This window comes from Rosa chinensis, chromosome 5, assembly GCF_002994745.2.
Source record: "Rosa chinensis cultivar Old Blush chromosome 5, RchiOBHm-V2, whole genome shotgun sequence".
In the NCBI taxonomy this organism is placed as follows: Eukaryota; Viridiplantae; Streptophyta; class Magnoliopsida; order Rosales; family Rosaceae; genus Rosa; species Rosa chinensis.
The window spans coordinates 84,902,085-84,927,805 of record NC_037092.1 but is presented as its reverse complement, the minus strand read 5'-3'; the positions used below and the strand labels follow the sequence as shown (position 1 = coordinate 84,927,805).

General features: G+C 41.5%; 1 protein-coding gene, 1 long non-coding RNA gene and 1 other non-coding gene across 3 annotated transcripts; 2 read left to right on the top strand and 1 right to left on the bottom strand.

The window, feature by feature from the left end:
• The first annotated feature begins 457 nt into the window (after window positions 1-457).
• Window positions 458-539, top strand: TRNAS-CGA. The gene has a single exon. It is a non-coding gene; the product is annotated as a tRNA-Ser (tRNA).
• A 589-nt stretch (window positions 540-1,128) lies between these two features.
• Window positions 1,129-3,764, bottom strand: LOC112167923 (G-type lectin S-receptor-like serine/threonine-protein kinase RLK1). Its single transcript, XM_024305028.2, has one exon. It carries the CDS (start codon window positions 3,722-3,724, stop codon window positions 1,301-1,303), a length of 2,424 nt encoding a protein of 807 aa, XP_024160796.1. The 5' UTR covers window positions 3,725-3,764; the 3' UTR covers window positions 1,129-1,300.
• An 18,709-nt stretch (window positions 3,765-22,473) lies between these two features.
• LOC112166216 lies at window positions 22,474-23,888 on the top strand. Its single transcript, XR_005800476.1, has 5 exons — window positions 22,474-22,512; window positions 22,666-22,745; window positions 23,217-23,254; window positions 23,438-23,477; window positions 23,603-23,888. It is a non-coding gene; the product is annotated as an uncharacterized LOC112166216 (long non-coding RNA).
• Window positions 23,889-25,721: the final 1,833 nt, after the last annotated feature.

The window sequence follows — 25,721 nt, the reverse complement described above, 5'->3', positions numbered from 1 at the left end:
CACCGCCCATCCCTCTATTTTATTTTATTAATAAAAGAGAAAAAAAATCACAAGACGAGAGAGGGGGACAAGAACCAAAACCTCTCTGAGAACAAAATGAAATAAAGTACTCAAAGTGAGCACAGAGCTAAACTAGGTACAGATTGATGAATATAGCAAAATAAAGCACATCAGAATTCAGCTAATACGAAAATTCTGTAAACCTTGCAGATTGTGAATAAAGGCATCTGAAGCACAAGGAGGGCAAGAGTCCCACCAATAATGCCCCTCATGATTCACCCCATAGTTAGCTAAGCATTCAGCCACTTGATTCCCTTCTCGATAAATATACGAATCTGCATAGAGCAGTCATATCTCTCTTAAACTTTTAATATTTTTCAAAAAATGTAAACAAGAAGTTATCTAAATTATATAAAATATCGTATTATAAGGAAGGAAGCAAATGGGCGACGGAATTGTCGAAATGTCCGAGTGGTTAAGGAGACAGACTCGAAATCTGTTGGGCCTTGCCTGCGCAGGTTCGAATCCTGCTGTCGACGTTTTCCTTTTTTACATGCTTGTAAGACAACTAGTTTTTGAACCTATTGCACCTTATGTAGAACTCACTGCACCCTACGAGCACCAGTGCACCACCACCTTCAACAATATGATTCCGATGAATACCGAGCATTTTCATACCTTTTGCCCCTTATGTAGAACTCACTGCATGCCCCCTACGAGCATCACCACCTTCGACAACTCCTATCCAATCTCCAAGATGTGACTCCTTTAAATGTTCATTAGTATCCTATGGACCCTGTGATCAAATGCCTACGCATCATTCCATATTCTTTGACAGGGGAGTTGGGTGGTTTTTGAGGGTGGAGCTGGGAAAGAAATAAAGGTTACTAACAATGTACTTGGTATTAACCCTATTCAGGCTTGAGGGTTGTTAGAGGATGAAGAACCTAGGTAGTTTACCCCAATATGCTGTCAAGGTTCAATGGGATATTGAGTGGTTCATTAATTTAGCCCCATGGTTCATTAATACTGGGAGTTTCAACTAATGATGGAACGCATTGAGTGTTCTGAAAAGACTTGATCACTCCCAACAAGATCATGAGTTCATAATTTACAGATTCTAGCTAACAAGATCATGAGTTCATAATTTACAGATTCTAGCTAACAAGATCATACGCGTCTAACAGACTTATTAGTTATTACTAATATATATATATATATATATATATAGACACCAAGAAAAAAAGGAAAGCTACAAAGTAACTTCTTGAAGTGATCACAATGCTAAACAAAGTCGGTTTCAGCCTGCTCTGCTGTATGGTGATGGACATGGTGGAACATGTACTTCCACTACTCCTTCAAGCATCTGCACAACCTTCCTCATAGTGGGTCGAAGAGAAAGGTCTTCTTGGATACACCATAGAGCAACCATGACAAACCTTTCCAGCTTTGTTTTCTCATGCAAGGCCTCCATTTCGTTGTCAACAATCGCATCCAAGTCTCCTTCGAGGTAGCAATCATAGACCCAATCGGTTAAAATGGCTCTCTCTTCGGAAACATTTTCCATATCAACGCTTCTCCTGCAGCAAATGGCCTCTAGCAGCACCACACCAAAGCTATACACATCAACTTTGGTAGTGATTGGCAGGTTCCTGAACCACTCAGGTGCAACATACCCTTTTGTTCCTCTTATGGCAGTCTGAGTTTGGCTCTGATTCATCATTAAAAGCTTTGCCAATCCAAAGTCAGCTATCCGAGCATTGTAGTAATCATCTAGAAGAATGTTCTGAGGCTTAATGTCACAATGGATGATCTGGGTGCTGCACTCTTCATGCAAGTACAGAAGTCCTTTAGCAACTCCATAAGCAATATCAATCCTTTGCTTCCAACTTGGTTTTGCATCAGCGAAAAGAAAGTTTGCTAATGTCCCATTGCTCAAGAACTCATATACTAGTAACCGTTCTTGTCCCTCATCACAATATCCAACAAGTCTAACTAGATTCTTGTGATGTGTCTGACCAATTATGCTCAGTTCCGTCTTGAATTCCTTCTCACTATCTTGTACCACAAAATTTAGCTTCTTCACTGCCACGGGGACACCAGAACCAATTTGCAATATTCCTTTGTAAACAACTCCAAAAGCACCCTTTCCTAATTCTTCGTTAAATCCATTTGTTGCTTCTTTAAGCTCTTCATAACTAAAAGAGCGCAGATTTGAGTCCAAAACATTTTGGTTAGGCCTCACATGTTTCTTCCGGTAAATGAAGAAAAATCCCATACAAACTATAGCACTTAACATAACGTTAGCAAAGATTGAGGTACCAAGAAGCGCTGATCCCACGCGTAATAAAGTGGCCTGGTTCTTCCTCTTCTTGTCATCCGGATTTGGCGGTTGAGGAACTAGAGCTAAATTACCCTTCTTGACTTTGATGAAGGCCTGTGACTTAAGCCCGCTATCCACTCTCCCATTTGAAAGAGGTAACTTCTTTTTCCAACAGGATTCATCTCTGTAAATAGCAACAGCACACAAACAGTCTTCAAAGCAAGATTGATTGCAACTCTCTGCAGTAGAAGGCTTTAACTGCATATAGTCCGAGGTTGGCCAATCAGTATTTCTCAGCGTCTGAACTTCATATAGATCTTTTGTAACAGTCAGCTCATCTTCCTCACAGCCTTGTATGAAATCCGGCTTGCAATTCCCATACGGATCATTCGGATCCAGTAAAGAGTATCTTGTTGGGCATGCACAGGTTGGCCTCTGATCTTGGATAGTACAGATACTGTTGTAGCCACATACACCAAGACCTGAATCAACCGTCATAGCGCATATGTTTTCTGGCACTGACCAAACAACACTCCAGCTTACATTACCAGTGGAATTTTTCGGGTGAGAGTATTGAGCAAAAACCCCATCAAAGTTGAGGGTTGCTCTAAGATAGAAGCTCCTAGCTGAGACTGTCTCTGCTTCGTTGATGGTGAGTTTCTCGCCGTTCTCTCTCAGAACATACATGTAGCCTGAGCTATTGAACTCCAGCTTTCTACCAGCAGTAGAAGAATTTGAATCACTGGTAGTGTGACTTGCATAGTAAGGCATGTTGGCAAACTCAGATGGCAAGTTTATGGTGGTAAGCACAAGATCGCCATCATCTCGCATACGTAGCTGGAATCTTCCTTTCGAAAAGTTGGTCTCTGATTGTTGAGACCAAAGCTTCCCTCCTTTTTCGATATCCTGTCCGGGTAAAATGGTATGAGTTGGATTATTGAAGGTCTCCCATAAACTCTCTGAATTGTCATCTTCAAGAACAAAGTTGCCTGTATCATTCAAGAGCCCAAAGGCAACAACTCCAGAAATGGATTCAGATTTCCAAAGCTGAACACCGCGAGGACTTGTAAGCACTAGTCCACTGTCAGCAGTCAAATTCAGAAGTGAACCCTTAGCTACAGCTGCAGGACTATCCCCATTATTTGCATACCAAACTATGGTTCTGTCTGGAATCTTGGCATACCATGTAGAAAGCAAGAAAAGATCACTGTTTTCGAGTTGTCGAAAACCAAAGGCGAAATCGCCAGAAGGAGAAAGCCATGAGGTGCTGTTACCTGCAGTTGCAGAGAGAGAAGCTCCCACATCTACTTTGCCACTATTAGTCTGGGCAAACAGAGATTCTAGAACCAGAAACAATGAGGAAATAAGCAGAAGCAACCGTACAGTAAAAGCCATTTGCATTTGCTGCAACAAATGTGGTTGAGCCAAAAAAAAAAAAATGTTGTTGAGCAAGTTGTGGAATACATATGTACCACGCACCCAAGTAGCTATATTTCTTAATGAACTGTGGACCACGGCCATTTGCTTCCTTCAAAGTTCAGGAATTAAAGACGTGTGGGCCATTCTAGGCGTTAATCTTGGTTTTGAGACTTTGACAAAAACGAGTAGCAGAACCTGGAGTTGTCACTATGGGGAGGTCACTATTGTTTGAACTTATTTTTTACACGACGACCTACTAAGCTCTCGCTGTTGGATGAGAGAGAATTTTGGTCGAGATTAAGTAAGGGTCAAGAATAAAGTCACTCGATCATTCGGCCGAGAATGAAATTAATTGGTCATTCAGCTGAGTTGAGAAAATTAGTCAAATAAGCATTAGGTCGACCAAGAAGATAAAGTTTAGGTCATACGACCGAAACAAAGGTGTTGACTGAAATCAGAGTTTCTCGGTCGCTTGATCGAGATTATAATTTTGAGTCGTATGACTGGGCGTTGTTCGGTCACTCAACCGAGATTAGAGTTTTGAGTCTGAGATAAAGACATCATTCAATCACTAGATGTTTGAGATTTTGGGTCTGTAGACACCAACAATTTAATGAAAATAAAATTCATTAAATAATTCGGCCAACACTTGAAATTATGACCGAACAAATTTTGTCAGCATGTGGGTCCCACAAAATGTGCACGGGGCTTATGAGTAAGCAGAATCAGGCGAACTCAGGAAATGACAAGTGGCGGCATACAAAAATCCCGACGGCAAAAAATAAATTTGTTCCGACTTAATCAGCTGATATTAAGGCGGATCAATTAAATTAAATCAATTGATTCCGAGTCAAAATCAAGTATTAAATTTCATCTGCTGATTAGATGTCAATTTATTTAAATTGATAATCAAGACGAAAATCAGTCATCAAATTAATTGGCTAAATTCCTTAATAGTCATGATTAAATCAGTTCATTAAAAATGATTGATTTAATTATGCTATTAATGAAATACAATTAAAATCAAATCATCAAATTAATTGGTTAAATTCCTTAATAGTCGTGATTAAATCAGGTAATTAAAAAAACTGATTGATTTGATTATGCTATTAATGAAAATGCAATTAATTACGTGTCATTAAGTCATTCCAAATCGAGAGAGACGCCAACACTATAAATACCTCCTCTCAAATCAAGAGAAGGACTTCGGCCAGAAAAGAGAAGGAAATACTCTCAAAATTCTTGAACCCTCCCAAGCTCGTGTGAAGAACCCTCAAACTGCCAAATAACCGGTTCCTCACCAACCTCAAGTCAAAACGTTCGTCACGTGTCGACTCTCGTGACCATCGTCCAACTCAAGATCAAGCGTCAAGCCCTTGAGTGAAATTCATCGTTGGAGATCGAATCAGAGGATTACCAAAGATTGTAACCTGCACTTAAATTAATAAAATTATTATTTTTGTACACGTGTCTGTATCTTGTCTGTTTTCAGATTTCCGTGTTTACAAATTGGCACGCCCAGTGGGACCTCTTTGCCTCTCATCTCCTTCTCCGTAAGAAGATTCCAAACAACTCCGTTTGAGCAATGGCTTCCAATAACACTCAAGTCATCCCGAAGAACAAGTCCAAGACAACGACTTCAAAATCGAGCAGCAGCTCATCGGGTCACGTCACTCGAAGCATGGCAAAGGTTCAGCCTACAACATTTGTGGCTTTGCCTTCTAAGCCTCGCCAACCAATCATCACCCTGGAAAGTTTAGGGGCAGGGAAGCATGTCCCTCGAAGTGAAGAGAGACAAGCTCCAAATACAAAATCAAAGGAGCGGTCGTTCTCACCTGCCTCTGATGACAATTCAAGCACCGGATCATACCATGGAAGTCCTGATCCTGAAGAAAATAACACTTATGGGATGCGGTCAGAAAGCGCATCTCACCTCTCAGCAATGCAAGTCATGATGACTGGGGCAACCACGCTCGAAGAGCAGGTAGCTAATCTGATGGAGTTGATTCAAAAGCTCACCAATACCGTCAAAGAAAAGGATATGCAGATTGCTCAACTTTGGAGTAGGCTTGAGAAACAAAATGATGAGGATTCTGCTAGGATTCCGTACAAGGATGACAAAGACAAACAAGAAGAAACTTCAAAGGCAAATGATAAGGCCAGTGAAGGCTAACTTGGTTCTTTGTCCGTCCAACAGCTGCAAGACATGATCAACAATTCCATTAGAGCTCAATATGGAGGTAACTCTCGTGATTCTCTCACATACTCTAAGCCATACACAAAAAGAGTGGATAGCTTGAGGATGCCATATGGGTACCAACCGCCCAAGTTTCAACAATTCAAGGGGAAGGGTAATCCAAAACAACAAATTGCCCATTTTGTCGAGACTTGCAACAATGGAGGAACGGAGGGAGATCATTTTGTTAAGCAGTTTGTACGTTCATTAAAAGGCAACGCCTTCGAATGGTACACTGATCTGGAACAGGAGTCAATCGACAGTTGGGATCAGATGGAGCGTGAGCTCCTGAATCGTTTCTATAGCACGAGATGCACAGTGACCATGATGGAACTTACTAGCACCAAGCAATGGAAGGATGAATGCGCAATTGATTACATCAATAGGTGGCGTTCATTGAGTCTCGATTGCAAAGATCGACTGTAAGAAGTATCTGTAATGGAAATGTGCATCCAAGGTATGCACTTTGATTTACTATACATCCTGCAGGGGATCAAGCCCCGTACGTTTGAAGAGCTGGCTAAGCGAGCACACGACATGGAGTTGAGTATAGCTAGCCACAAAGGGAAGAAGGAGTCAATTGTTGACCAAAGGAAATACAAGGTCTTCGGAAGCAAGATTGATAGGGCACCAAAGAAATCTGCAAAAGAATCGATGACCGTCAACATTGCCCCAGTCAAAATCTGGACACGAGATAAGAAGGTTAAGAAAGCTGAGCCAACTCGCACCTTCGACAGAACAAAGCGTTCGTTGAAGGAATGGAAACAAAAGACATATCCTTTCCCAGATTCTGACGTGGCAGGCATGTTGGAAGATCTACTTGAGAAGAAGGTGATAGAGCTCCCAGAAAGCAAGCGGCTCGAGGAAATGCATCATGTTAAGGATCCGAAATACTGCAAGTACCATCGGCTCGTTAGTCACCCATCAGAGAAATGCTTTGTTCTGAAAGATTTAATAATGAATCTCGCCAAGCAAGGAAGGATCGAGCTAGATGTCGACGATGTTGCTGAGGTAAACTGCACTACCATCGTGTTTGGTTCATTCGAGCCTGCCCCGTTGCCTCCTCTTCCAATGAAAGCACCATATCAGCTTTCGAGAAAGCCATGCATGAAGTCAAAGTTAAAGGAAGTCAAGCCAACCCAGCAAGCGAGCCTCGCACCTGTTGCAACCCCTAAAATTGACTCAGTTGTTAATGACGAGGGATGGATACTTGTCACTAAAAAGAAGGTACGCAAGAGCCCATCGCCATGTGTACCTATCACTCAAGTAAAATATAAGCAGTCACAAGAAAATCGTCAGTGTCTCGAGAAAGATAAGACAAGATTTGTCAAAGAAAGGGGCGATCCTTTTGTTCGAAGACCCCATGGTGTGGCTTCATCAACAAAAGCCTTTCCCAAGAAAGGCAATAAACAAGATAAGGTGAGAGCTGCCCACATGACAACAGGCTACGAAATTGGTTCGAAGGATTCTGCCAAGGCTGAGTCAAGCACGGTTAATACGAACCAAATGATAGAGGAGAACGAGGTGTTGAAGTAGTTAGAAGACTTGCCATTGCACTTTAGCATTTCTGATCTATTGCAATTGCCAAAATCGACAAGATGTGCTTTGGTACAGGTGTTGATCGACATGGGCAAGAACTCCACAGACATTAACAAGGTGAAACCGAAGGAATGGGTCACGTGTGTTGCAAATTGTGATGCCATCCACTTTACGGATGAAGACCTTCAATTAGGCTCTAAGCCGCATAATAGACCTCTCTTCGTGTCAGGGTATGTGCGAGATCAAAAGATAAACCGCATGCTTGTAGACGGAGGGTCCACTGTAAACATCATGCCAAGATCAACTATGAAGCAGCTTGGCATCAACATGGAGGAGTTGTCCCTAAGCCGTCTCATGATTCAAGGCTTCAACCAAGGGGGACAAAGAGCCATAGGCATGATCAGAGTAGATATGACAATTAGAGAAATGAAGTCGAACACTTTGTTTCACGTGATCGATGTGAAGACCTCCTACAATTTATTGTTAGGGTGACCATGGATTCACGAAAATGGTGTCGTTCCCTCCACTCTTCATCAATGCTTCAAGTTCTATGATGGAGGAGTAAAAACAGTAGTAGGTGATACTAAACCATTCACTGAAGCTGAATCTTATTTTGCGGATTCCAAGTTCTACATGGATGATGAAACAATAAAGGAAGTTCTCCCAGTTGGAGTACCTTCTATAGGGAAGACTGCAGAGGTGTGTAATAAGGAAGTGGAATCCAGCATGGCAAGAAATTCCACTAAGGAACCACATAAATTTTCGTCGGAAACTAAAGTGACAGCTTCAAAGAACAAAATCAGCTCCTCTGCTCCAGTTTTGCGTTACGTGCCAAGGTCTAGGCGAAAAGTAGGGGAGTTTCCTTTTATGGAGGCAAATGAGCAAGAACGTCCGCGAAAGCTAGATGAGAAGGGCGTAGAATTGTTAAAAGAAACATCAACCATACCGTTGACGAGGTTGAGCAACGTAACTCCCACCAAGCAGCCGGTAAAGGGGTTTGTCAAACCGATTCAAGGAAAGACAGAGTATAGGACACTTCCTGACAAAAGGACAAAGGAAGGATTCGACCCTAACGCTTACAAGCTACTAGCAAAGGCTAGATATGACTTCGGTTCATCAAGCAAGCAAGGTGGCCAAGTCATCTCTAGTAAAAAGGTGCATGAGCTTATTGAATCTCAAAGGAGGTTGAGAAAGCAAGAATACACCGCTAACCCTGCTAAAGCAGGTCTTGGTTTTGTACCAGCCAAACCAATCAAAATTTCGGTAAGAAGAAAAGTTGTGAAGGCAAACACACAACACATTAGTGTTGAAGTAATAGAAGAAGAGACTCAAGGATATGAAACTGCCCCTCGCGTTTCTGCACTTGATCGCATTCGTCCTAATTCTCAAGCTGCGATGCCTGAACAAGTTGATGAGCTGGCACCTCGAGTCTTCGTATTCGATCGTGTCGATACTTCAACAAGCCAATTCTCAGTTTTCAATCGCATCACCCAAATGACCACTCGAGTTTCCGTGTTCATGGATGGGTCATCTGGGTATAATCAAATTAGGATGGCCTTAGAAGATGAAGAGCTTGCTGCGTTCGGTACTCCCAAAGGCATTTATTGCTACAAAGTCATGCCATTCGGGTTGAAAAATGCTGGTGCAACATATTAACGTGCTATGCAGAAAATCTTTGGAGACATGCTTCACAAGTATGTGGAATGTTATGTCGATGATTTAGTGGTCAAGTCAAAAAGGAGGACGGATCACTTCCAAGACCTAAGAAGGGTGTTTGATAGACTGCGCAAGTACCAGCTCAAGATGAACCCCCTCAAATGTGCTTTTGGAGTTTGTTCAGGCAAGTTTCTTGGATTCATTGTGAAACATCGTGGCATTGAAGTGGACCAGTCAAAGATTAAGGCCATTCAAGACATGCCTGAGCCAAGAAATCTGCGCGAGTTAAAAAGTCTCCAAGGACGGCTTGCCTTTATTAGACGGTTTATATCAAACCTCGCAGGCCGTTGTCAGCCGTTTAGTCGGCTTCTGAAGAAAGATGTTCCTTTCGTATGGGATGAAGCTTGCCATAACACCTTTGAAAGCATAAAGAAGTACTTGGCAAACCCTCCAGTGTTAGGTGCACCCATCCTTGGAAGCTGCTTATCCTATACATTGCTGCTCAAGAGCGATCACTCGGAGCACTCCTAGCCCAAGAAAATGAAGCAAAGAAGGAGAGGGCGTTTTATTACTTGAGTCGAACTCTCACAGGATCGGAACTAAACTATCGGCCGAAAGAGAAAATCTGTCTCGCACTCATCTTCGCCATCCAAAAGTTAAGACATTACATGCAAGCTTACACAGTGCATCTAGTGGCGCGAGCTGACCCAGTCAAGTTTGTTATGTCACAACCCGTCTTGACAGGGCGAATGGAAAAATGGGCACTACTCCTCAATTAGTATGAGATCATCTACATACCGGCCAAAGCGGTTAAAGGATAAGCATCGGCTAATTTCCTAGCGGATCATCCTATTCCTGCGAATTGGGAGATTTCCGATGAGTTGCCAGATGAAGAAGTCTTTAATACAGAGGTCCTCCCTGCTTAGCAAATGTTCTTTGATGGGTCTTCATGTGCAGATGGGGTAGGAGCGGGTGTGGTCTTCATGTGCAGATGGGGCAGGAGCAGATATTGCCTTATGTCTTTACTCTTGGTGAGTTATGTTCCAATAATGTTGCTGAGTACCAACCGCTAATTATGGGACTACAAACCGCAACTGAAATGAAAATCTCAAATCTAGAGGTGTATGGAGACTCGAAGTTGGTAGTTGATCAATTACAAACTCTCTATGAAGTGAAGAAAGAGGATTTAGTTCCTTATTTTCAGCTCACCACACAACCCTTAAAGGGTTTTGATGCTGTCACACTAATGCATGTGCCAAGAAAAGAAAATCAAACAGCAGATACTTTGGCCAACTTAGCAGCAACTTTGGCATTATCAGGGGATGAAATCATACACCTTCCAATCTGCCAATAGTGGGTAGTACCAATTATCTCTGAGCTTTGGCATGAATACTCCAATGTTGTGTCTGTGTTACGTGATTGATGTGCATGACTGGAGGTACATGTTGATTGATTACCTCGAGCGAAATAAGTTGTCTGATGACCCAAAGCAACGCTCGGACATAAGACGAAGAGTATCACGCTTCTTCTACTATAAGGAGACTCTTTATCGACGATCATTATATGGATTGCTTCTTAGATGTCTGGGGAAAGAGGAAGCTGCTGAGGCTATGGAGGAAGCTCAGTCAGGAGTATGCGGAGCTCACTAGTCAGGTCCTAAGCTCCATTTTCAAGTGAAGAGGATGGGTTACTATTGGCCCACTATGGTTAAAGATTGCATGGAGTATGCACAAAGGTGTCAAGCATGCCAGTTTCATGCAAACTTCATCCATCAACCACCAGAGCCATTGCATCCAACGATTGCTTCCTACCCCTTCGATGTGTGGGGACTTGATGCTGTTGGGCCCATAACTCCGAAATCCTCCGCCAGTCACTCATACATTCTAGCGGCTACGGATTCCTTTTCAAAGTGGGCTGAGGCGGTACCGCTTAAGGAAATAAAGAAAGAAAATGTTGTAGACTTCATCAAAGGGAATATCATTCAACGATATGGTGTTCCTCGCTGCATCATCATAGACAATGCCAAGTACTTTTCCAATAGTGCCATGGAGAAACTCTGTGAGAAATATCACTTCAAGTTACACTTTTCTTCTATGTACAACGCCTCGGCAAATGGGTTGGCTGAAGCATTCAACAAGACATTGTGTAACATTTTGAAGAAAGTTGTCAGCAAAACAAAAAGGGATTGGCATGAAAGAATGGGCGAGGCTCTCTGGGCCTATAGAACGACATATCGAACTCCCACGAAAGCTACACCTTACTCCCTTGTATATGGTGTTGAAGCTGTCTTACCCTTGGAGAAACTAATTCCATCTCTGAGGATTGCTTTGCAAGAAGGACTGACTGATGAAGAGAATGTCAAGTTACGCCTTCAGGAGTTGGAAGCCTTAGATGAAAAGAGACTTGACGTGCAACAGCACTTGGAATGCTATCAAGCTCGAATGTCACGAGCTTTCAACAAAGGGGTTCTACCCAGATCCTTTCAAGTTGGTGATCTAGTGCTTGCCGTGAGCAGACCTATCATCATGACACACAAGACTGGTCCTAATTTTCAGTCAAAGTGGGATGGACCTTATGTAGTCTGCGAAGTCTACACCAATGGAGCCTACAAAATTGTGGCTGAAGATGGCCTGAGGATTGGCCCCATAAATGGAAAGTTCCTGAAGAGGTACTACGCTTGAAGAAAGTAAGAAGATGCTCCTAGCCAGCACGAGCCTAAACTGCACATGGCACAAAAAAAAAAAACGTACGGAAGTCCGTTGAGTTGAAAACCTGAAAGGGTGGAAGTCCGTTGAGTCAATTTCACTTCATCCGTAAATCCTTGAACTACATGATGACTTGATTCCTTCATTGGAAGGATACGACACATAGGCAACTTGGGAATAACAATCTCAAGTTCAGTCAAATCAAATAAAAATAAAGGGTTTGTTTACTATTCAAGAAGTAAATAAGTAGAAAAGTACTTATTTTTTATAACAAGTTATGACTGTCAAAGTTTGACTTATTACAAATGATAAAGGAAAATGAACAAAAAAAAAATCATCATAAGTTACAAATGGAGAACAGCTCTTCACACCCAAGTCAAACCCTTGAAGCTATTGCGGTGGTTCTCAAAAGTATCCCGCAATGATTTGTCGTCTCAAGCTCTGTAGTGGTCACCTTGGGGGTCTCTTGGATTTGAGTCTTCTCTTTTTCCTATAGTAGAAGTCTCTCGTCCAGTAAAGTCACTGTTTGCTCCAATTTTTGCTGTTCCTCCTTTAATTTCTCCAAAGACTTGAATGCAGATTGACAATGATCAGAGTCAGCTTGATGAATTGAAGTGACCTTCACAATTTCTGACTCTGTGTCAGCCAAACGTTGATTACGTGTGCCTGGAGTAGCCTTGCGTGAACAAGAAAGTCGTGCCAGGTTGCATTGGTCAGCACTAGTCAACAATCCTTCAACTTTTCCCCTTACGGATGAAGGATCAATCCCATAATGGCTAAGCTTAGCTATCAGCTTGTCAAGGAGTGCTTTATTATCATATCTTCAATTTGTTCACAAACTGCAGTAGCAGCTTGTTGACGAATATCACGAAGTCTTTAGCTAGCATCTATAATAGCAGCTCCAACAAGAGAGGCCTCAGAAAAGGCTATGGTGTTTAGAGGCTTATGAGGATGCACCTTGGTAAGTGGACCTGTACATATATCATTAGTTAAAAAAAAAAGGGGGGGCTCAAAGTGCAATGAAAATACACAAGAGTTAAGAATTGTACCTGTAGGGTCATTTGCTGTGAGTCATTCTTTGCATTGGATTTTCAAGTTTCGCTGTAGAAGGAACACGTATAGGGTCTGAAGAGGCGTCATCGTTCCCCCAAAGTGAATGATCATCAATCTCTGCACCCTGAAAAGATGGGAAAAGAACAATTCAAGTTCCAAAAAAGACCACAAAAAGAAAGAAAGAAAAAAAATCTCTGATGCAAGTCCAAAAAAGAGTTACCTCATTTCGTTGCAGCATCGATTGCGAAGAAGTTGAAATGTCACCAAGAAAGTCAGTATTCATAGTGAACTCAGCATTGGGATCACAATAAATAGGGCCAAGACTGGTGTCAGTATTCCGACGCTTAAAGTGCACTTCACTATTATTGCTACCGCTGCTTCCACTACGCCTTCTTTCTTTGATGGCAGGTCTTTTCAACTTAGGTGGATGAACCAAAGCAATGTGAGAATCTAAAAAGTCCCCATCATCGTCTAGAGCGTTGAGTAGATGAGTCTGGCAATCACTACTAGGAAGCAAAGTCCTATTAGGAGGCGCAGGGACGTTGGTGCTACATTCAACATCACGAGGAATCACATTTTTGTGATGAGGTGATGTTGCACGGGTGACATTCTTATCTTCTTCTGCTTTCAGAGTCTTGTGCAGTGGTCTACTAGTAGGCGCTTCTTTCGTTGCCTTCACTGGTGTAGAACGGAACACTTTAGACCACCAATCGACATAGTCTCGGGTAACCATGTACTCCGTGATAGCACTCTGGATCGGCAAAGTTACCACGCACTTGGTGTTCATTCTGGTGCAAGAATCCCAATGCTTATAAATCAAAGCCAATACGCTGGTGCGAATGTTATTCTTAAGGCTGCCAGGAATGTCATGGACATAACCAAACTGTCGACTGAATCGATGTGGACTGTATGGCTGAATGACTCGTCGGTTATCCTGTCTGAGAGAAAGATACCCAGATTGAAGGCTGATGAGATATATGAGGTCTAAATGGGAGATGTTTTCGCGGTTGATAATCACTCTGCTCTCCGAAAATACCCTGGCAAATGCATCCATCCTCACATTATCACATGCATTGAACAAAGAAAGCGTCTGTGAGTCCCCACAATATTTAGCTGAAAATTCTCCAGAGAAGCAACCATACGGGGCCTTAGGTCGTTGGGAAGCGGAGACTGAAAGTGGGTGCCAAAGTACTCTGCTAGCCATGCATAAATATAATGAAAAGGAAGGGCAGCCGAGCAGTTACCTGGATCGCTGGAAATAGAAATCTCGCCTAAACCCTGATAGATGTTGGCCAACACTGGTACTGCTAGGCAAAACTGTACACCCTGTGACATTTTGTTGGCAACTTTGAATACTCCGGGACGAATCAAACCAGTGTCGTCTCTGGGTAAAACAAACAGACACAACCAACAAGCAAGAAAGGCAGCCAAATAGGTGGGCTCTACATCTTCACTCTCAATGCCTAAGTCATCAAATGCTACGAGGTCTGCAGAAGTACGTTGTCGGATCTCATGGATCCTGTCAGATGGATTAAACACATTCTGGGGCAGATCTCTTTTGTTCCTGGTGCTTTTGTTTGGAGGCCTCTTATAGCGCAAAACTCCTCTATACCAATATCATATCCATGAAGTTATCTTCACTTTCTGCCCTTGGCTTTCTTTGCAGAGCATATGGTAGGCGAGAAATAAATAGTGGTGGCTCTGTTGACTCCCTTTGCTTGTTGCAGAAAGCTTCTCAGCAGCTGGAACAACTTCATCATAAAATCGTCCAACAATGGACAAACCTCCAAGTTGGTCCAAATCCCAGAGAGAGATAGACATTTCCCCGCTAGAAGTGCGGAGGGTATTCATCGTGGGGCACCAGTACTCGCAAAAAGCCCGTATGACAGATGCAACATGGCCATAGCTGAATAGTGAGGCGAATATCGCTCGATAGAGACAGGCCTCCCGAGTAATCTTGCCATTCTTGCTTAAGATATCTTCTACCCATTCCCAGTAGAACTCTGTGTATGAGAAGCCCCCGTTTGCATGAAATGCACTGCTCCACTTCACTGAACCGTTGCTTACACGATCGCTGAGAAGCTTGAATGGGGTCTGAGGAGTGTTCTGATCATGATGCAAAGACTTCAACAACAGTACATGCGAGTTTTGTTGGTCTCTTCCAGATCTAGGTTGTCGAAACATAACTAGCTGGCGAGGTACCACATGAGTTCACTAGAGGATGTGAGCTGAAGGGTCATAAGGAGGGACATCGATAGCTTGAGGCCCAGTCAACGATAGATGCACTTGCAGAGTAGTGCCATCACTTTGAGCGTCCTCCGGATCCTCGAGAATGGTGACTGTCCCTTTCTTGAAGCACTTGAAGAAAGCCATAGCCACAAAAGGACGGAAAGCGCGATCGCGAGTGCCTGATGATGTATGTGAAGCCTAACCGCTTTCAGTAGACCCTACCACGCACAAATGTGGAGGAATCCAAGCGTTTAGGACGTCCGCGTTCTTCTCTTCGTGAGCCACCAAATAGGCAAAGCCTAACAGCTTTCATTGGACCCTACCACGCACAAATGTGGAGGAATCCAAGAGTTTAGGACATCCGCGTTCTTCTCTTCGTGAGCCACCAAATACACAAAGCCTAACCGCTTTTAGTGGCCCTACCACGAGCTAAGGTGAAGGAATCCAAGAGTTTAGGACGTTCACATTCTTCTCCTTGACGTCGATAAGCACGCAAAGCCTAACTGCGTTTGGCAGACCCTACCACGCACAAAAGTGGAGGAATCCAACCACTTGGGTCGTCTGCGTTCTTCAATTGTCGCCAAAACCCTGAACAAAAGAAGCAATATATATATATATTGAAATACATATGAAATGGTGTGAAGTTATATATATGCTTTGATCTGGATCATGCGTGCATGTATATATATGAATTCATGTTGTGAGAGAGAGAGAGAGGGACATGACATCATGGATATCTTGAGAAAGCTAGTCATGGCATATATAAAAAAAAATAATACTAAAAGGAAGGTTAATCAAATGAATCAATGACAGATACCAAAAACTTGCCTTTGCCACTACCTAGGACTTGCGTCAAATCAAGGTCCCAACACACCAGAAGCAGCAAAGCAGGAATGACCGAATGAGGATTCTTCAATTATCACCAAAGCTCTGAAAAGAAAGCAAAATATATATATTAGAACAATTTTCAGAGTGCATGTACGGTACCAAGAACAAAAAAAAAAAAAAAAGAGGGGGCTGTGGCTTCATGAGGCCACGCTATTCTTTGACATGCAAGAGAAATTAAAAAAAAAAGTGTGAGCCATGCTTGGGCGTCATCCGATGAGGAAGAAGGTGAAAGGGCATAAGGGACATGTGAACAGGAATGATTAATCACCAATCGATTTTATGATGAACTTGTTGGTTGTGTCTGTTTGTTTTACCCAGAGACGACACTGGTTTGATTCGTCCGGGAGTATTCAAAGTTGCCAACAAAATGTCACAGGGTGTACAGTTTTGCCTAGCAGTACCAGTGTTGGCCAACATCTATCAGGGTTTAGGCGAGATTTCTATTTCCAGCGATCCAGGTAACTACTCGGCTGCCCTTCCTTTTCATTATATTTATGCATGGCTAGCAGAGTACTTTGGCACCCACTTTCAGTCTCCGCTTCCCAACGACCTAAGGCCCCGTATGGTTGCTTCTCTGGAGAATTTTCATCTAAATATTGTGGGGACTCACAGACGCTTTCTTTGTTCAATGCATGTGATAATGTGAGGATGGATGCATTTGCCAGGGTATTTTCGGAGAGCAGAGTGATTATCAATCGCGAAAACATCTCCCATTTAGACCTCATATATCTCATCAGCCTTCGATCTGGGTATCTTTCTCTCGGACAGGATAACCGACGAGTCATTCATCTTTCTCTCGGACAGTTTGGTTATGTCCAAGACATTCCTGGCAGCCTTAAGAATGACATTCGCACCAGCATATTGACTTTGATTTATAAGCATTGGGATTCTTGCACCAGAATGAACACCAAGTGCGTGGTAACTTTGCCGATCCAGAGTGCTATCACGGAGAACATGGTTACCCGAGACTATGTCGATTGGTGGTCTAAAGTGTTCTGTTTTACACCAGTGAAGGCAACGAAGGAAGCGCCTACTAGCACTACTACAGAAAACTAAATTGGGGACACATGGATTTTGGATACAATGACATCATTTTTAAAATGCGTCCTTGTATTATTCTTAGGACGTTTTAGTTTTTCTGAAAAAACGGAGGGGGAGCATGGCCACCCATTTAGCTAAACTAAGGCATCTGTAAGTTTGGTGAGGTCCTAGGGTCGATTCGCTGAAACCCAAACATAGAGAACAATAATATAGAAGTATATATATCAGTCTCCAAAATCTAGGGCTGGGCATTTAAGCCTGAAAACCCGCAAACCCGGATCGGCCTGTCAAAGCCCGACCCGTTCGGGCCGGGCCCTATTTTTTTTGTCACCAAAACGGTTCGGGCCGGGCTTGCACTTTCAAAGATACGGTTCGGGCCGGGCCCTGCCATTCAAAGTTGGAAAAGCCCGTTTAGGCCCGTCTAAGTTAAAGGATACAGATGTCCATATATTATTGGACCTAATATAAGGCTCAAAATTTCTACTATAGGATCAGATACACCAAATTGTTCCTCACTCAAATACCTAAAGTCCAATATGACTAACCTAATCCATCTCAGCCATTTCTTCAAACCCAATCTGAACCTAGAGAGTAGAGGCCGCCTCCTTCACCTTCAGTCACAGTCCTTCCCAAACCTAGCGCCTCCGCCTCCGCCTCTGCCATATCCACCAACGCCGATCAGCCGAACAAACCGATCGGAGACGCGCAGACAACCTGATCTGATTCTCCTTCTTGATGTAAATCCCCAGTCAACACTAAACCGAGATCTGATTCTCCTTTAGTCCTCTACAGATCTGATTGTTCTGGTTATCAAGGTTTCTCTATCTCTCTCTCTCACCATCTGTGATTTGATTTCCTTTGCGTAGTCTTTTGAAAGTCTGATTACTGAATGCGACTTTTTGATTCATAGATTTCATACTCGCTGTCGCTGATACTGATTATTAAATGCGATTTTTGAATTTCCAAAACTGCAGTACACTTCGATTAAGCACAGAGTGCTTGTGAAGATCAACCATAGCCCAGACAAAGCCGAGGACTTTGAACCACAGGCTCCAGCTCGGGCTTCGATCATGATAACTCTATATTTATCTCTTCATGTTGTCATTATATAAACCATTTCCAAGGCCTGCAAGATGTTAAGTGATTTTTTAGGTGGGATATTAAATACGCTTCATGTGCAAACATGTACTATATTATACTATCTTCACCGTCAGGTATATATGCTTACAAACCATGCTTACAAGCTATATTTTATTGATGCAGACTGTTAATTGTGGGTCTTCAAAGTAGTGAAGGTGTTTCTTGGGCTGAGGCATTGCAGTCGGAACATAATCTGACTCACATTTTATGGATTGCAGAAAATAGCTTGAACCCACAGCTTATAGAAAAGGTAGGAGCTATCATATGAATCCGTATATCTTTTTATAGCCCATGTGAAATCATTTGGTCGTTTTCTTTTATACCATTGCAATTTCCTCCTAGCACTAGTGATGTTTCTCTCTCTAATGAGTATAAAGTAACAGTGTATGGAAAATTACCATTACATGACTGTTCACAAACCACAATGACATTGATAAGTGCCAAGTCTATTTTATGGTGTGGGAATTTGGGATTGCTTGTTAATCACAGTATGGATGAATAATCTGGAAAGTGGGTTATTTTAGTTAGCTTTAGTTATTAATAATTATTACTATTAGTATTTATTATCTATAACTCAGTAGAGCTCAGTAATTGATGTTTCGAATAATAAATTCTTTAAAGGATTGACTGATGGACTATTGACCAAACAATTTTGGGGAGTGCTAGGCTCACACTCACCTTGAGTGTGGATGAGCCACACTCACTCTCAACTTGCCACGTGGCAAGAAGAAAAGCACATAAAATTTTAACTGTTCTGTTTCCCCTCTTACCCTCATAAAAACTAAAAAATTTCAATGAAAAAGCTGTAACAAAAAAAAAAAACTACTTTTAATTCGATATATTTCCCTTCTTCCCTTCTCACCATGAATGCACTCCTCCTCTCCTCTGCTCTCTTCCAGCCACCCTCTCCCATGCCACCACAGCCTACCATTCCATTCTGCGCATCACGCCCATCGACTTCTACGCCGGCGCCACCGATGCCGTCTTGATGCCTCCGTCACGGCGGCCCCAATTTTCGACGACGGGTCGTTGGAAATCTTCAAAACAACAGTTTCCTCGATCGGTATTTCCAGATCTCAGGTCCAAATGGGATCCATAAACTCAAGGTTGTGGATATGATCAAAGATTGAGAGAGATTATTGGGATTGGGTCGGAGAATTGGGGGTTTGATTTTAATTTGGAGAGGTGGGTTTGGTGAATGGAGTTTTTTTTTTTTTTTTTGCTTCGTCCTCTGGCAAAGAGCAGACCATTCGATCAAATCTGGTGATCTTGAAAACCTCTGTTTCTCCAACACTTATTTTTCCAGATCGGGTCAAACTCGACCCAGAGGGAGGTGCTGCTAAGAAGGATGAAGGTCAAGGGATAGGAGGCAGTTAGGATGGCTATCGTGGATTGAAGCGCGGTGGTGTGCATGGCGGAGAAGTTGGGGGAGAGGAACTAGATGAATAATTTCAAATGGTTTTAAAATTTAAATCATTGAATAATTGAAACTACTTCTCTTCTGATTTGTGGTGAGATTTTTGGTAGTGGGGTCAAAAGGTGAAAGTGTGGAAGTGCCGGAAGTTGTTGGGGTCAAGGAGTCGAGGACGAGGCGAGAGAAGGCCATGGAGAAAGCATGATCACAGAGAATGACGAAGAGGAGAGAGAGAAAATAAAAGAATTTTTAATTTCTGTTTTAAGTTAATGAGGGTAAGAAGGGAAATAAAAAAGTCAAATTTCTATGTGCTTTTCTTCCTGCCACTTGGCAAGCTGAGAATGAGTGTGGCTCATCCACACTCAAGGTGAGTGTGTGCTTAGCACTCCCCAACAATTTTTGATAATTGTATAAAGTTTTGAAATTGATATCGGTTTTAATGAAATTGAATGGTTTGTTATCTAAATCGATTTATGATGCCTGTTGTAGGGACAAGTGTGGAAGCCAATTAATGGATGGCTACATTGCTGGTGAACTGCTGGATTGAAGACTGGAAGAATGGCTACTAAGTTGCTGTATTTGAATTAGGACTTTCTATTTCATTGCATATTTGTACTTGAATTTGAACTTTGTATTTAAATTTGGACACTTTGTATTTCAATTGTAGCTTTAATTGTTCTTGATGAGTACTTGAATTTGGATATTATGTATTCTGGATATTCGAATTTGCAGCTTGAAGTTTGGATTTTGATAGTGTTTTAATTCAAATCTTCACCAGGTTGATATGACTGAAATTTGGATATATAGCAAAGTAGATATAGAAATGGTAAAATACAGGTTTTTGGGCCCGAAAGCCCGCAAGCCCGGCCCGAAATGAAACGGGCCGGTTCCTGTTTGTGTCAAAGCGGGCCGGGTTCGGTCCCAATGAAAAACGGGCTGGTCCCGGGCCCAGTGAAATTATTGTTGGACCCGGCCCGTGCCCAGCCCTACCAAAATCACAGCACTCTGCAGCAAAATTGAAAGAGAAACCCTAAATTTTCACTTTCCCGGGTTCTCCAAAATTTCCCTCTCTGAGTTTCAATTTCCCACCATGGAATCTCGCCAAATTCACTTTAGAATTCACCCTGTTCATTTACTCAAACCCAGGTATCAGAGCAGATCGATTCATTCGATCCCCAAAACAAACAGACCCAAGCCACCGCAGCTCTTCGCTCTCCCCCCAAGCCACCGCAGCTGCACCGCGACCGTGTCTCTACCTCAGACTCCCTCGATCCCCAAAAAAAACAGACCCAAGCCACCGCAGCTCTTCGCTCGTCTTCGCTCTTCGCTCTCCCCCCAAGCCACCGCAGCTACACCGCGCCTCTGTTCCAAACCTCCACTGTGTCTCTACCTCAGACTCCCTCGATCCCCAAAACAAACAGACTCAAGCCACCGCAGCTCTTCGCTCGTCTTTGCTCTTCGCTCTCCCCCAGGCCACCGCAACTGCACCGCGCCTCTGTTCCAAGCCTCCACCGTGTCTCTACCTCAGACTCCCTCTGGTCCGCGCCTCTGCCTCTAAACGGTAAGTTCTAATTTCTAAACTTCAGCCGCAATGAATCTTGTGTCTGCTAAAATCATCCCAAAACCATGTCATTCTTGATATCCTTTGAAACCGTGATGATCTTCTGCACACAGGAAACTAATTTCGTTGTAAAGATTCTACCTTTAATTCATTTTCTGATAATTTCCATTGAAATCGATAGAGTGAGAGATACGATTGGAAGTTTGAATTGGTATTTCACTATTTTCTGTAGTAGTGGGCTTTGATTTGTTTTCTGTTTCTGTTGCTTTTGAACAGATTAAAGTTTTGATTTGTTAAGGGTTTTGTTGATGCTGGATATCAACAGAGTTCATTATCTCTAAATTGACTATACCTATTCAAATCTAAAGAACAATAGTGAGGGGGATTTAATCCAGATACATTTTGCTTATACGATATTCTTTTCTTACTTCTATTCATTTATTTGTATGCAGCCTCAGCTCTATTTGAACAGTGCAAATTACTTAGTAGCAACAGAGAAAACCTCTCCGCCAAAGCTAAGTAAAGTTTAAGGTAAAAGCCTCACTGTTATTTTTTACGTTAGTATACTAGGTAGCATCAATGACGATTATTATATAAATTTTGAAATACAATGTAGAATACTTCATATCACAGTAAAAAAGTTGGTGCTTTGTAGGAATATGCTAATAATTGATGTGTTTTTCTAGGTACATTAAGGAAGGGTCAGCAAATAGCATTGAACAGACTTTCAAAACCTTCAAACCAAGGCCTTGAAGAGTTTCAAAACGAGGTTACACTTACTGCAATATAGCACCATGTGAATCTGGTTAGAGGGAAGAAAAGATGCTGATATATGAGTACACACCAAACAAAAGCTTGGATCACTACGTCTTTGGTATCTACATTCTCCTTTGCTTTGAAATTTTGAATCACATTTAACTATAGCTTAAAAAGCATATATATAGTTTTTATATTCTGGATTTTCTTTTTCCTGATCGTCAGGTGGAGGTCTGTCAATATCTTGCATCGGCTTTTGTTCTGGCCTGTATTAACTTGCAAAAATCCAGGAAGCACCCTGTATCTTTCTTTTACAATTTCAATTCACCAAAGCAGAGTAGTTTAATACTTGAATGTGACTGCCTTGGCTCCTTCTCTCTTTGATCCAGCATGGTGATGATAACAATTGCAGAAGTAGTGCTGCTTGCATACTGTCATGCAGATTTAACTTTTCTCAATCATTTTCTTTTTATATATCTGTGTAGGATAGGATGCGTATGAAGACCAATGTTATGATAAGGGTTCTCTCATGCAATGTAATTCGGAATCAAGGTAGTCTCTTACAGTATCTTTATTAATAAAGCGAGCAGTTTACTATTTCTTCAATTAAAGTTTGTAAATTTTGGTCCAAATAGATGATATCAAGAACTAGACTCTTGCTTTAATTTCAGTTTATTCCTTACTCTATTTTCCAATAATCTGCAGATTTCTAGTTGAATACGGCTGCTGGTACCATGTCTCCCTTTGAACATGGCGAGTTTTTTGTTCTTGATGATGGTGGAGAGGTGTTTTACCCTTCCTCTTTGCAATACAATGATTTGTCTGCACATTACTAATTGACTGTGGCTTTTGAAACTATGCCACCATTATGAGTATGTTTCCTTGACCTGCATGTAGATGATTATCTCCTATGTTTAACATAAAAGTTTCTTAAGCTAACAATGCACTAATTATAGTGATCATGATTTTATTGCGTTTGAGAATTCTAAGAAAAGGTATTGCAGCACTTATGTTGATCATGTAAGTACAGAATAATAAGCAAGCATATGTTGAATATATGAAGATTAGCAATTGATCATTTACTGATGTTAAGCTTAGTGCTTAGTGCTTGTCCATGTTAATAAATGGTTTGCATTTGCTGATGTTAGTGCTTGTATCCAACTTTGTTTGATTTCTCTTAAACTAGACAGTTCATTTCTATGCACTAGGTAGACAGTTCTGAATAATTGCTGATATATTTTATTTATAATGTCCAGAGTCCTTCAGTCATGGAGTACAAAGCTCTGGGTTAAATGTAAGCATCATTATATGTGTATCTGATTCATTATGTGTGTGTGTTATATCTATTATGCAGGTCTTATCACTGACAACTTGTAGTGCAGTAAGCTAAGCCTTAAACATACCATACATGCTAACTAAGAAACTTTTCACTGACAATCTCTTATTGTTTTTACTTTTGAAAATCCTTTCGGTGCAGGTAATTGTTCCCTGTCATGTTTCTTCAAACTGTATCAAAGGTGAGTCAAAGCTTTTGCATTCTATTTTTTTTTTTCCAGTGTTGTATTGTAGCAGATTTGAGATGTGTCATTAAGTTGGGCCTCTGATTTCTGTTAAATGTTTGGCATTTTGTTTTATCTATCAGGTAGTGGATGAAGATATTGGAGATGATGAAACCAAGTTTTGTGCCTCTATAGTCATCTAAGATCACATAGGATATCAACATGTAATAAGGAATTATTTAGTTGGTTTTAATTGTAGCTTAGTTAACTATTGTCATCTAGGATTAGATAAGATTAGAAGGTATAGCTAGGAATTAGTTACTAGAATGTGCTTGTAGTCAAGTATATTGTAATGAGTAATAGATACAATGACATTTGTTTTGGGATTGTAAAGATTATTTGTATGTAAATGTGTTCTTTTTGTTTCAAGGACATTTTTTTTTTTTGTGTTCTATAATAGATATAAGGACGTTTTTTTAGCGTCCTAGTATATATTAGATGACCCTTTTATCGGATTTAAGGACACTTAAAAAGTGTCCTAATATACATTAGAGGACACTCTTCTAATGTCCTTAAAGACATTAGAGGACGCTTTTTAAGTGTCCTTAAAGACATTAGATGACGTTTTTTTTAAGATTAGATGACGTTTTTCTGGCGTCCTTATAAACATTAGAGGACGTTTTTTGAACGTCCTTATAAGTGACTTACAATGACTCCTTGATAGATGACGTTTTTTTTGCGTGTCATCTAAAGTTTTCAATGACGTTTTTCGAACGTCCTAAAATGCTTTTTTTGTAGTAGTGTAGTAGACCACTGCACAAGACTCTGAAAGCATAAGAAGATAAGAACGTCACCCGTGCAACACCACCTCATCACAAAAATGTGATTCCTCGTGAAGTTGAATGTAGCACCAACGTCCTTGCGCCTCCTAATAGGACTTTGCTTCCTAGTAGTGATTGCCAGACTCATCTACTCAACGCTCTAGACGATGATGGGGACTTTTTAGATTCTCACATTGCTTTGGCTCATCCACCTAAGTTGAAAAGACCTGCCATCAAAGAAAGAAGGCGTAGTGGAAGCAGCGGTAGCAATAATAGTGAAGTGCACTTTAAGCGTCGGAATACTGACACCAGTCTTGGCCCTATTTATTGTGATCCTAATGCTGAGTTCACTATGAATACTGACTTTCTTGGTGACATTTCAACTTCTTCACAACCGATGCTGCAACGAAATGAGGTAACTCTTTTTTGGACTTGCGTCAGAGATTTTTTTCTTTCTTTCTTTTTGTGGCCTTTTTTGGAACTTGAATTGTTCTTTTCCCATCTTTTCAGGGTGCAGAGATTGATGATCATTCACTTTGGGGGAACAATGACGCCTCTTCAGACCCTATACGTGTTCCTTCTGCAGCGAAACTTGAAAATCCAATGCAAAGAATGACTCACAGCAAATTGACCCTACATGTACAATTCTTAACTCTTGTGTATTTTCATTGCACTTTAAGCCCTCCCTTTTTTTTTAACTAATGATATATGTACAGGTCCACTTACCAAGGTGCATCCTCATAAGCCTCTAAACACCATAGCCTTTTCTGAGGCCTCTCTTGTTGGAGCTGCTATTATAGATGCCAGCCAAAGACTTCGTGATATTCGTCAACAAGCTGCTACTGCAGTTTGTGAACAAATTGAAGATATGATAATAAAGCACTCCTTGACAAGCTGATAGCTGAGCTTAGCCATTATGGGATTGATCCTTCATCCGTAAGGGGAAAAGTTGAAGGATTGTTGACTAGTGCTGACCAATGCAACCTGGCACGACTTTCTTGTTCACGCAAGGCTACTCCAGGCACACGTAATCAACGTCTGGCTGACACAGAGTCAGAAATTGCGAAGGTCACTTCAATTCGTCAAGCTGACTCTGATCATTGTCAATCTGCATTCAAGTCTTTGGAGAAATTAAAGGAGGAACAGCGAAAATTGGAGCAAACAATGACTTTACTGGACGAGAGACTTCTACTACAAGAAAAAGAGAAGACTCAAATCCAAGAGACCCCCAAGGTGACCACTACAGAGCTTGAGACGACAAAATCATTGCGAGATACTTTTGAGAACCACCGCAATAGCTTCAAGGGTTTGACTTGGGTGTGAAGAGCTGTTCTCCATTTGTAACTTATGATGATTTTTTTTTTGTTCATTTTCCTTTATCATTTGTAATAAGTCAAACTTTGACAGTCATAACTTGTTATAAAAAATAAGTACTTTTCTA

Bases quoted from the DNA above. Each gene is read 5' to 3' on its own strand.
- LOC112167923 (XM_024305028.2), bottom strand. From the start codon at position 3,724: ATGCAAATGGCTTTTACTGTACGGTTGCTTCTGCTTATTTCCTCATTG.